This window comes from Drosophila mauritiana, chromosome 2R (assembly GCF_004382145.1).
Source record: "Drosophila mauritiana strain mau12 chromosome 2R, ASM438214v1, whole genome shotgun sequence".
NCBI lineage: Eukaryota > Metazoa > Arthropoda > Insecta > Diptera > Drosophilidae > Drosophila > Drosophila mauritiana.
This window is the reverse complement of record NC_046668.1, coordinates 10,406,961-10,418,879: the sequence shown is the minus strand read 5'-3', so window position 1 is coordinate 10,418,879 and position 11,919 is coordinate 10,406,961. Positions and strand designations below refer to the sequence as shown.

The 11,919-nt window shown below is 43.6% G+C and overlaps 3 protein-coding genes across 6 annotated transcripts; 2 read left to right on the top strand and 1 right to left on the bottom strand.

The window, feature by feature from the left end:
• Positions 1-53: 53 nt before the first annotated feature.
• Positions 54-1,697, top strand: LOC117135807 (beta-1,3-galactosyltransferase 1-like). Its single transcript, XM_033296309.1, has 2 exons — positions 54-246; positions 298-1,697. The coding sequence occupies exons 1-2, from the start codon at positions 93-95 to the stop codon at positions 1,404-1,406; spliced, it is 1,263 nt and encodes a 420-aa protein (XP_033152200.1). The 5' UTR covers positions 54-92; the 3' UTR covers positions 1,407-1,697.
• Positions 1,698-2,331: 634 nt separating this feature from the next.
• Positions 2,332-8,993, bottom strand: LOC117135806. Of its 4 annotated transcripts, XM_033296308.1 has the most exons (6): positions 8,583-8,993; positions 8,059-8,527; positions 7,425-7,851; positions 6,533-6,986; positions 5,092-6,048; positions 4,338-5,009 (listed from the first exon to the last, which is right to left on the bottom strand). In XM_033296308.1, the coding sequence occupies exons 1-6, from the start codon at positions 8,674-8,676 to the stop codon at positions 4,462-4,464; spliced, it is 2,949 nt and encodes a 982-aa protein (XP_033152199.1). In that variant the 5' UTR covers positions 8,677-8,993; the 3' UTR covers positions 4,338-4,461. The 4 variants fall into 4 exon arrangements, with proteins under 4 accessions (XP_033152198.1, XP_033152196.1, XP_033152199.1 ...); XM_033296307.1 differs by lacking the exons at positions 4,338-5,009; positions 5,092-6,048 and adding an exon at positions 2,332-4,243 and having other exon boundaries at positions 8,583-8,987; XM_033296306.1 differs by having other exon boundaries at positions 6,533-7,851; positions 8,583-8,992.
• A 1,347-nt stretch (positions 8,994-10,340) lies between these two features.
• LOC117136605 (proteasome inhibitor PI31 subunit) lies at positions 10,341-11,700 on the top strand. Its single transcript, XM_033297589.1, has 5 exons — positions 10,341-10,449; positions 10,524-10,595; positions 10,663-10,858; positions 10,911-11,299; positions 11,357-11,700. The coding sequence occupies exons 3-5, from the start codon at positions 10,691-10,693 to the stop codon at positions 11,604-11,606; spliced, it is 807 nt and encodes a 268-aa protein (XP_033153480.1). The 5' UTR covers positions 10,341-10,449; positions 10,524-10,595; positions 10,663-10,690; the 3' UTR covers positions 11,607-11,700.
• The last annotated feature ends 219 nt before the right edge of the window (positions 11,701-11,919 follow it).

Sequence of the window (11,919 nt, the reverse complement as noted above, 5' to 3'; positions counted from 1 at the left end):
TTCCATTTTGTTTGCTTTTGATCTTTTGTTTTACACTTTCGAAACTCGCCTTTTCGAAAACTGTCGATTTGGGGTTTTTTAAACATAAATAAATGCATATTAGGCTCGTGGACGAGCTTAAGCGGCTCTATGGGATCGTGGCCAGAATCTGGCTATTTATCAGAAGGTACAAGGCTATTATTATCCTAGCAGTGTTCTTGGCCTACAGAATATATACTTTTAAGCCAGATCCAAGCAAGCGGAACGGTGAGTTAACTATTGTAGCGTTACTACTTATCTAATATTTATTTTGTACAGCATCTTTGCCGGGATGGAGCCGTGATGCGCCCAGAAGTATAGCCGATTACTTGGATCCAACCAAGGACACGGCGCTCGTTGTTCCGCAAGATTTCTGTCGGAGCAAGGCCTTGCTGACAATAGCAGTATGCTCGTATGTGCACCACTTTGAACGGCGACGAGCCATCCGCATGCTTTGGGGAAACTCCACCGACTTCAACTACTCTGTCTTTGTAAAGCTGCATGGTCACCTCAAAGGACGATACCAGGATGTGCTGCCCGAGCGTCTGAAACTGTATAGCGAGTATCTCAGTGGTGAGGGTGATTCACTAAAGGCCTCCATACGGATCGTCTTCATTCTGGGCCGCAGGAACTTGGCTTCACTGCTTGAGAATGAGGCGGTGGCCAGCGAGGCGGAGAAGTATAATGATGTTATCCAGGAGAACTTCATTGACACCTACAACAACTTGACCATCAAGGCTGTGATGGCGCTAAAGCACATCACCCAGAGTTGTCTAAACACAACTGCGTTCTACTTCAAGTGCGACGACGACACCTTCGTCAATGTGCCCAACATACTGCACTTCCTACTCGGAGGAACGATTCCTGTGAACGTGGTTACGGCAGGGTTCCATTACGGCAACACATACGAGGTCACATCGCCGCGAAAACGATTGACGGCTCGCAGGGAGATGATGTACGGACGCCAGCACTGCAATGTTTCGCCAGTAACCAATAAGTTGAAGAAATGGTACATGCCAGCGTACATGTTCCGGGGTGGAGTGTATCCCAGGTACCTGTGCGGATCCGGCTACTTGCTGTCCATTGATGTGGTGCCACGTCTGTACAAAGCGTCGCTGGGCACTAGAATCGTGCACTTGGAAGACATGTTCGTCACCGGACTGTGTGCAGAGAAGGCTGGCATCAAGCGAACGAACCACCCGCTCTTCAGGTCCAGCTATCCCTATGAGGGGGATGAAGAGTGCGCCCTCAAGGGATCCTTCACCGTTCACCGTGCAAAGGATTATGTCATGTGGGAGGCCTGGTACCGAGTCACCAACTTCAGCAACAAGTGCCCTCCACCAAAAAAGGACTTCCACCTGCGCCTGCCCAAGATGCAAAGGTGCTAGATGTCACAGAAGGCAATCATATATATATATTCATTAATTTTAATCATTAGATGGATAAAAAACTAGTCTCCTTTTTGTATTTCTTCAAATTTGAATAATTTCTTGTTAAAATACAATTCTAATTATGAGAACACTACGCCGACTGCGATTGCAGGGAAGTACCCGAAATACCTATTCGGAACCGGATATCTAATGTCCATCGATGTGGTTCGGCGGTTGTACGCGGAAGCCCTTAACACATTTCTCATCCATCTGGAGGATGTCTTCGTCACTGGCATCTGTACGGAGAAAGCTGCACTTTCTAACTATGAACACGGGAAGCTACCTTGCATCTTTAAGGGAACCATTACAATGCATCCTGTACCTTTGCACAGTAAGCTGAACGCCTGGACTTTCGATTCCAACTATAGCATTAAATGCCTGCCGCCAGGGAATCACTTTGTCAAGGCTCAATAATCAAAGAAATCACACAGCTAAGATTTTAATTACACAGCTTTAATGCTAGCTAAATCTTAAGAATTTTCACTCGTCATGAGATAAGCTTAGAACTACACATCTATATCAATTTTAATCAATAGCTTAAGTACTATTTCATAATCAAACGGCTATATTACTTCATACAATTCGGTTTTGCTCATTATAAATGAACATTAAGAAAATTTTTAAATCTTAAATTGCTTTACAAGTTTCTTGGGAGTTTTCTTTAAGCTTTTTAAGCAGTTCGGAAACATAACAATATGCGTAGAATACAATTTAGAACACAAATAGAAAGTCAACAATTGTCTTTTGTTTACTTTGTGCCGTATTATTGTTATTTTATTTGTACAAAAGAATTTTATCTGAAAGCTATTAACGAACTTATACGCGATTCAGTTAATATAATGGTGTTAATGTCGAAAAACAATTCCTTAAGCATTAAACAATATTGTTTAAATTATAAACAGATCAAAGTATTTACATAAAATGTTGTGTTTGTTTTTTGTTTGGTTTTAAATTCTAGTACAAATACTAAATGGCAGGTTTTCAGGGCCACAGCTAACAATCTTCTTCGGCGGGACCTCAAATGATCACCATAAACTAGCCAACAATCTCAGCCGTGGCGAGCTCGTCTGGAGCAGAGTCACTGGCTTCGAGTGTGGATTCCATTTCTGTGTCACCATTTTCGGCGGGGCTGGATGCTCCGACCTGCGAAGTCCCTGTCGGCTTTTCCACCTTGATCTCATCCTCCTTCAAGAGGATCTCAGGTGGCTCCGTTGTTTCGAGTGGGAGATTTTCAATAAAATCGTTTGCATCCAAATCAGTCTCATTATCCTTTGTATTTTCGGAAGCCAGGACGCTGGGGCTGCCCAAGGCTTTTATCAGCTCCTCTGTATCATCACCTAGTTCGATGCCCTCCATGGCAATTACTTCGTCTAGAGCGCAAGCTAGTAGTTCTTTGGGCGTTTCATCAAGTTCGGTAACGTCCATTCTTTCAACGAGTTCCCCTACGGAAGACTGATCATTTTCAAGTGTGGAAGTGGATGTTTCTACAGGGGGTTCAACTGTGTTTAAAGCGTCTTGGGTCGAATTTTTAGGCTCCGCACCAACGTCCTTAAGTTCATCGGTATCTTGCTCTGCAGCTTTAATGGGACCTTTACCTTGGGCCGTTGGGAATTCTTTTCCAACATCTTTTGATGGTTCTACTTCCTTCTCAGATTTTTCCGAGTTCTTTTCTTTTCCCTCTGTGAGAAGCTGTTTTTCGTTTTCTCCAATTAAAGTGGGACTTTCGGAAAATGTTTCATCTTCCATATTTTCAGTATCACCTTGTTCCTCTGCGGACCCGCCATATTCTTTTTCCGATACCATCTCAGTATCCTCTTCCATTTCTGTACATTCGGAATCTGGGACTTTTTTACAATCGGATTTCTGATCAGTTTTTGATACTTTTTTAGATTCATCCTTACTTTCTCCCTTTACAATGTTTTCTTTTGTTGAATGTTGTTCTTTGTCTGCTTCTTTTTCTATTCCTGATGTGTTTTTCTTTTCTGGTTCAGTGGATGTCGATTTTTCCTTGTCCAATTCCTTGTCTTTTTCTGTTAGAAGTTCATCCACTGGCAGATGTTCATCTTCGGCCATGTGTTTCTCGTTTTCGCCAATTTTGGCTTTTATGGCCGCTTTCAATATATCTCCAATTTTTTCCTTATTCTTGGTATTTTCCTTATCAACCTCACCGTGTCGCTTTGTGTTCTCTTTTTTGGCTGAAGATCCTGTTTCAGAAATTTTAAGATTTTCACTTGGGTTTTTAGTTTTGTTTGATGGTGTTGCGGCTTTTGAGTCCTTTATCTTGGTGGCCAATTCCTGCTTCTGTTTCATGTCCTCGACCCATTTTCGCGCCACCTCGAACTCATCCTCAGCTCGCTTCAACTTGACCATGACCTTCATTTTCAGCTTGGCATCGGATTTCTTCATGTCCTCCATGCGTTGGCGTTCCAATTGCAAGAGTGCTGGATTTGGCTTATTTGTAGTTTTCTTGCGTGGCTGCTTCTTTTGGCCAGGAGAGATGGGCTTGGGCTCACTGGCGCCTTCGTTGACCTCCACCTCCAGCAGGCTGGCCAATATCGTGGAGCTGAATGCGGCCACGTCGATGTCGGTCTGGTTGTTCTCTTGCAGTTCGTTTTTCGCCGCCTCCGATGTCACGGATGTGATCTTCATAATAGCCGTTTCCTGAGGCTGCTTTTGTTGTGTTGCGGTCGAGGTGGACGGCATGTCATCTTCGTTGTCAGATTCAATGGTAATGGTGTCCGTTTTGGGCTCCACAATCTCGATTTCATTATCTTCGTCATCGCTAGCTTGTTTATCTATAAGGCAAAGGTAAATGTTAATGTAACTCAATTAAATATACAATTTTCATATTCCATAAGGACCCATAGAGTTAACAACACTGCCGACAGATTAAAAATGCATTTATATTTTAATATATGGCTCCTGGCAAAGTTGGCAAATACAGATTAGTTACGCTTAAACTATAATCTCAAAGTACAAAAACTTAGCCTAAAACGAGACTGGAATGTCAAGACTAAATGTTGAGGAAGCGCATCTCCTCGAGCGGAAAGTTGGAGCGCAACTTCTGCAACTTTCGTTCGTTAACCCGCGGATGGCGGTCCATCTCGCGTAGGTAACACTCGTAAGCAAACTTGGCCATCTGCCAGCGGAGCTTACAGGCCTGAGCGTCCCGCTTGAATCGGGGTAACCGCCTGGCCACTTCCGACCATAAGCGCTCCCTGGCTCCCACATCGTTGTAGTCAACATGGCGTGGATTCCAAAGTGTTGGATATGCCCGCATGGCCAAAACCAGTTGCTGACAAAACTGCTTGTCATCGGGCAAATCTTTTAGGTTTCCAGCTGATTCAGTGCCGCTCGGGACACAGTCCTGCAGCGGTTCGAACTCTTCGCGCAGGTCCTGCTCATCGATCTTGTACAGAAAATACAAGCTGGCCAAGTACTTTGAGTACTTTAGCTCTAGATTCGCAAATATGCCTTTGTCTTTAATACTCTTCAGGCGGAAGGACTTATACATCTCGTACATCTGCTGCCAGCGCTCCACAAGATACTCGCAAGCATAATCTGAAAAATTATACATTTTTAATAAATTAATAAATAAAGAGGCTTTAGGTAACTGTGGTTATAGATCTTGATTTTAACGTACTGGGCGCTGACTTCCAAAAGTTTTGCCACAGAGACTTTCTAGTTTGCTCGTCAATACTGTTGAATTCGGGATCAGCGGATTTGCGCCATAATACTGGATGGCTCTTAGCGAAAGTTATGATGCGTTGATCAATGGGACGCACCTCGAGGGGTCGCATCGGTGCTCTAGATCCACCTTTTAGGTTGATTTTAACTGCTGGCTGCTTATGTGCTTTTTGCTCCATCTTATTTTCTATTACGTCGAGGTGCTTGCGCTCGAAACCGTCACCGTCATCTTCGCCACAGTCCACCGCCAGCCACTCGCTCCTTGGGCGATCCCTGTTTTCCAGATAGTTTGTCGCTTTGTCGAAGTAGCCTTTGAAACGCTTTCCCTGCTTCAAGCGCCTCTCAATCCGAACGTATCGCTTCCTTACGTTCTTCCAGCGCAGCTTGATGTCATCGCCGCGTGGAAAGTGACTGGCAATCACCCGCCACTGCTTATTAGTGACCTCTTTTTTGCCGTAATCGGGATGACGGGTGCACCACAACGAAGGATACTCGCGGAGAAGGCGTGTCAACTTTCGATCGTAGGCGTGAGCTTGTTCATTCCGATTCATGCTCTCCTCGGTGCCCAGTTCTCCGCACTCCTCGTTGTCCAATTCATCGTCATCCAAATCATCATCCAAATCGTCTGGCTCATCATAATCGAATTCGGTCGCATCTTCGTGGTCTTTTCCGGTGTCATCCTGCTGCGGTTCCAGTTGCGCTACCGTTTCCGGGTCCTCGGGCTCATCGATGGGATCACCTTCGGCTCGAACTCCCAGCGGCATCAATGGAGGCAGTGGCTCGCAGTCCTCGCCATCCTTAAGATTGGCATGCAAACTCTTGCGGTATTCGTAGACCTGATTGTGAAAGCTATTGCAGCCTGTGTTGAAGAGATCCACGTCGTCCAGTTGGCCGTAACACACATAATCCACGGCTGCAATAAGCGAGAGATGTAAAGCGTTAGACTCACAGGAAAAACTGCTGCTGGGTTCTATTCCATTGCCTCTTCTGGATGGTATTTTGCAAACACATGGACCACGCTTAAATTAATATAATATTCATCGCAGCCAATGAAATGGAACTCGCAGAGTTTTTCATAAACACAGCATACTTACATGCTCTTTCTTCAATTCTTCTTCGCCATCCGATTAAAATAAACACACGCGCGAAACGAAACCCGGAAATTAAAGATCAACGCCCGTCCATGTGTCGAAAATACGCTCCAAAGACAGTAATATGATATTTTGGCCTCCAAGTGGAGACAGCCTTTTGCCAGCTCCACCTGAATCTTAATCTAACATATTATTGTTTTAGCAAATATATTTCTATACGCTTTCCAACCATGAAAATTATTGAGTATTATATTTAATCATATATACAATAATTATTCTTTAAACATAGTAAATTTCGTAACTCACCAGCAGCTAGTTGACCATTCTCCAGACTGTTGGCGTCATTCTTGAAGCCCTTCTCCCGCATGTCCACCAAACACTTCTCGTGCAGGTTCTTAAACCGTCCAATGGCATAGGTCATCAAATAGGACATGTGAATGTATAACTGCTTCAGTTCCAGATAGCTGCGAACCTGGTTGTAGGCGTTCGAGTGGGTAAGGGACACTACTTTGCCGGTGAGATGAGTGCAGATGTCCATGGCGCTAAAGATTTGCTCCTGCAGCTGCGCCCGTGCCTGACCCATCGGCGTGTTGGGGAAGGTGTGACGAACCAAAGTTGGAACCTTAGGCGTTGGTGGTGGCGCTGGAGTAATCATGAGAGTTTGACCGCCATTGGCATTGGGCTGAGGACCTTGCAGCGGTGGAGGCGCTTGATTGGTGTTTCCAACTCGCACTTGCGGAGCCCGCTGCTGCTGGTTCGTCTGCGGGTTATAGATACCCATGTTAGAACCGTACGCGCTGATATGCAGTGAAGGCCTATTAGACGTAATTGGAGCTCGAGGTCGGATAACTACACCCGGACCTACTTGAGGAACGACCAAAGCAGGCGGTGTTTGTGGTGTTGGTGGTGTTGATGCCGGCTGAATTGCCTGGGGTACCTGACGTTTCACCTGAATCAGTCGACCATTAGGCAAGCGGTAGGAATCCTGTTGTGCAGCGCTATTTAAATCTACTTTGAACCCATTAATTGTGTGAAAGACTGGCCCACTGGTCCTCACCGAGTTAGGGACCACAGTACGACGTACCACACCCGAGACCCCACCAGGGGCATTCTGGCGGTAGCGGATTCCAGATCCACTAAGAACCAAGGGAGGTGGCAGGCTACTAAGTGTCGGTGGCATTGATGAAGAACCACTTACGCTTCCATTACTGCCGCTGCTGCTGGAACTTTGTCCCGGTTGGTAGTTCTGTTGGACAGTGACAATCCTCGGAGTGGTTGTGATATTTGCCGCTGTCACCGGCTGACGTCCAGTGGGCTTGGACGTCACAGAGAGCTGGCAATCCGGCTCCAGCATGCTGAGCAGATCCGGTGTGCAAACAACTTCGTTGTTGGAAGCTTTAGTGCGCTTGGATGGTGGTCCCGGAGGAATGGTTTTTGGCATGGATCCCCGCTTACCCGAGCCCGCTGAGCTGCCTTGGCTGCGTTTGGAGACATTGGACTCCAAGCTTTCCATAGAGTCGGATAAGCTGCTGGTTTTCGACTTCGCCAAGCGGCAGCAATTGCTGTTATCCTTAAGCATTTGGCGTCGGGCCTCCACCTCGGGCAGCTGAAGAGTCTGTAGGGCTCTGCATAACATTAAATAAGAAAAGGCATTTAGAAAGAGATAATTCACTATGATAAACTGCAAGGATGTAGTAGAACATGTAGTAGAAATCTAATGAATTCGAATTTGAAAGGGATACATCCATTTAACAATCATCGTTCGAATGACAACTAAAAGATGCCATCTTAAGACAGTGATAAGCATGGACAAGTAGAACTAAAAACCGTACCTTTTCTGCGTCTGAAGGTAATTGACCAGCGCCCAGTGTTGGGCGCGCAGTGGCCACAGGATCTTGGACGTGCAGCTGAAGCAGTTCCAGTTCTCGTTTTGCTCGATGTCCACGATGACGCCCTTGGAGAGGTTCTTCACGATGCACGACTTACAGAAGACGTAGGGGCAGGTGGAGCAGCAGTATACTTCGCCGCCCTGTCCACACCAACGGCAGTACAGCTCAGAGCCATCCTCGCCCTTGGAGAACTCGCCGCTGTTGTAAAAATCGTGGCACTTGACGCAGTGCGTCACCCGCAGTATGGGATGCATCTTGATGTTGCTCTCGGCGGCGGGTGCTGTGCCCAGGTGAAGTTTGCACACGGTGCAGTGCACCTTTCGCTGGTTCACCAGATCCACGTTGGGGTACATCTTCAGGTAAAAGCGGCGCTCCTCGTCTGAAAGCGAGGGGTGCATCTCGAACTTGGAGCCTGCGTTCCGGGGATATGCAATTTACTATACCACATGGTGATGCCCAGTACTCACTCGTAAAATCCGCATCCAATTTGGCCAGTGGCGATGGCGAAGGCGTCGATACCTTTGCCAGGCCACTTTCGCTACCCGGAGCACTACTACTCATGACTTATGTTCCGTATCCGGGCCTCTTGGACTAGAACACTGCGATTCGCACCAATTTTTGTGCTAAAACGCGAAAAATTCACGATTTTCTGGTGCCGCCGCAGAGAAAAGCGGCGCGCTAATCACTTTTATGTTTGGCAACAACACTAACAACAGGGCTGCAATCGACGCGTGTTTACAATTATTTATTAGTTGGGCAAACCGGCAAAAAATATTATTGGGAGATCTTATACTGACTGCTTCGCAGAAAATCTTATCGAAAATTTTTTCACCCGAGAATGACAGCTAGATATTCGGCATCAAATTCAATATGGCTGCCCCTTCGGGTTCAAGCCGAAGTAGGATCTACGAAGTCTATATAACAAGTTCGGAGCGATACTCTAAAATTTTCTTAGGAAAATACGCCTAAAATTTGGATCAAAAAGAATATTTAATTTTTTGGCATCAGAGGATCATTAAATTAGCAATAATGTCACTATATAACAGCGATCTTTTAGTTAAAAAAACGAAAAAATAACATGTTACCAAAGCATTTATAAACTCTTATTTTAAGTTTTGTGAATAATTTTAATGGCTGATAAATATATTTTATATTTTAAATAATATTTTCGAATTTGTTAGTCTTTGCAAGCCTTGGCAACCCTAAACTTACTAGTCATCTCTTTTGCACCCATCGTCCGACCATAAGAATACGAGCACTTTAAGAAAGAGACAACATATATATGTTTTTTAAGCAAAACAAGAATTTTGTAATACAAAACAATATTCCATATTGCGTTATATTTTTAACGTTTTAATTTCGCCCGCATAAAAATATTGCAGATATCTAAAGTACATGGAGAACAGGATCCAGGCAATCGATATATATGCGACATATCGATAACGATACGACATATCGATAAATTAAAAGTGAACAGAATTAGAAAATCATGACTTAACATTATATCATTAAAACAAGTTTTCAGAACGCAACAACTCATCTTCAGGCAACTTCTAAAAATATATTAAGTAAGATTTTGGAAACATGAATTCTACAATGTCAAAGTATGAGTAAAAATAACTTAAAATAAATTCAATAACTTGAAAGAAGCAATCATCATGAATCGTTGAACAAAACATTCAGTTAGTAATAGAGAATTGTATAATTGCAAATTGCAATTATCGTAAGGTTTGGTTTATATATGTAGGTGTTGTACTAAGCATTTCCTATTACTAGCTTGTAAGATATTATAGAAATATATTGATGTATATATAGGAATATGTTTATTGTAAAGTGTATCGATAGTTGCTCATCTTTTTTTTGTTACAATTACTGTTTACTTTGCTTGACTTCTTAATATTTCTGTTAGATATTTTAAATATTAACATATGGATCACTTTTGAAATTTAATTAATTCTTTTATGTCTGGTATGTACGATATAAGAAAAATGTATAACTTGCCGGAAGTATTAAGCAAATGTCACCGTGAAATTTTCTTTCAAATACTTTGGCAATTATGTTGTTAGTATTAACTTGATGTATTTATTATTTATTTATATATTTTTATTTTAATGTTTGTGATGTACTCTCACAACAATTTGTATACTAAAACATTTAATATATGAAATCTATATCGATAACAAAATCAACAAGTCGTATTGAGATATTACAAAATCGATAAAGCCCTATCCCAGCTCTAATAATTGAATTTCGCTATGTTCTATCTAAACAAAGATGTAGCATCGACGTAAATTATCTGAGTATTATCTAAACAATCTAAAGAATTGAGCTAAAGTACGTCCAAAACAACTTAATAAATAAGAATGTTGTGGTAAATTGCTAAAAACAACTTTTCGCACTTTCCTCAGGAAGATTATCTTGGAAATTTCTGTATTGTGCTTCAGAGATCGAAACGGACGTCACATCCAAGCAAACGAAATGTAAGCATATTTCCACCTACTAAGCATAAATTAGAACGTTCCATTCGTTCTGTTTACCCCCACCCAGATTTTGTAAAGGATTATCGGTGGCCGCAATGGAGAGTGGGTCGTCTGCCAAGACGGGCGATTTCTTCTACGGCTGGGATCTGCTGTACAAGACCGTTAAGGCTGATGTCTCCAAGAAGTCAGACCTGTTGATTGCCCTCGTCCACTTTCTTTTGACCAAGCATTACAACTTCCGATGCGTTGGCATTGGCGATGATGTGAGTATGATTATGGCCACTCATATTAGTGAAATCATCTGGATTTCCATAGAAAACCTTGCCGGAGGAGGAGGGCAGTGAGCTGCTGCCGGACAGCTGGAATGATGACGATACCAAGTACTCGCTGCGCTACGTGCACGATAAGATGCTGTATCTGCTGCTGGGCCACATCACCGAGGGTTCCCTGCTGATCAACTTGTTGGACATCAACACTAAGAAGGTGTCCAACATATGCGTGGAACCAGAAACCCTGGTGCCTGAGGTCAAAGGAGGCATCACCACCATAATGCCGAGTGCCTCAGAGATTGTTGAACGCTACCGTAGGGAGCTCCTAGACCCTGTATTCACGGGCAACTCGCGCGAGGTTACCACACAGACGACCAATTCACCACGCCCCAATGTATCGACTCCAGATCCCTTTGGCGAGCCCAGGCGTGGCGGGTAAGAACACTTGTGGATAGTTTCTTATACACTCGTTAATCGATTCGCCTCGGTTAGATCCTTCACTCCAGGTCAATTCGAGCCTCGCCCTTTTGGATTTCCGGACGTTGGACGCGGGGATCTCGATCCACTGGGTCGCGGTGGTCATGGTAACCTGTTCAGCTTTCCATCACGCCCAAATATGGGCCCGGGACCTTTGCCCCGCTTCGACCCGTTCAATCCCCTGAATCCGAATAGGCCGGGACAGGGTGGAATCAATCCAGATCATATGCGCCCACCAGATTGGAATCCCGATTACTACATGTAATTACCAGGAATGCCATGCATAGTGAGCCATTAAAATCATTAGTTTATGACCACGAAATAAAAGTTTTCATTTTAGAAGACTAAAATTAAACGGATTGTTTTAAAAGATTATTTTATTACGTTTCATACACAATACAGAATATTACAGATTATTACAGATATAAAATAAAAAGCAGCAAACTGTCAGACAACGCTTGTTTAAGTTTTTACTAGAAAAATTCGTAGTTAAGAAAATTTTTCAAGTAAATACGCAAACAGGACATTTGATTCGACGGCTGCTCAAGAGAAATTTACAATAAACTTAAAAGCTTAAC

Bases quoted from the DNA above. Each gene is read 5' to 3' on its own strand.
- LOC117136605 (XM_033297589.1), top strand. From the start codon at position 10,691: ATGGAGAGTGGGTCGTCTGCCAAGACGGGCGATTTCTTCTACGGCTGG. The intron at 10,859-10,910 runs GTGAGTATGATT...GGATTTCCATAG, and splicing joins GCGTTGGCATTGGCGATGAT to AAAACCTTGCCGGAGGAGGA. The intron at 11,300-11,356 runs GTAAGAACACTT...CGCCTCGGTTAG, and splicing joins GGCGAGCCCAGGCGTGGCGG to ATCCTTCACTCCAGGTCAAT.
- LOC117135807 (XM_033296309.1), top strand. From the start codon at position 93: ATGCATATTAGGCTCGTGGACGAGCTTAAGCGGCTCTATGGGATCGTG. The intron at 247-297 runs GTGAGTTAACTA...TATTTTGTACAG, and splicing joins AGATCCAAGCAAGCGGAACG to CATCTTTGCCGGGATGGAGC.
- LOC117135806 (XM_033296305.1), bottom strand. From the start codon at position 8,676: ATGAGTAGTAGTGCTCCGGGTAGCGAAAGTGGCCTGGCAAAGGTATCG. The intron at 8,528-8,582 runs GTGAGTACTGGG...CCCGGAACGCAG, and splicing joins ATTGGATGCGGATTTTACGA to GCTCCAAGTTCGAGATGCAC. The intron at 4,244-6,532 runs GTGAGTTACGAA...TTTGCCTTATAG, and splicing joins GAATGGTCAACTAGCTGCTG to ATAAACAAGCTAGCGATGAC.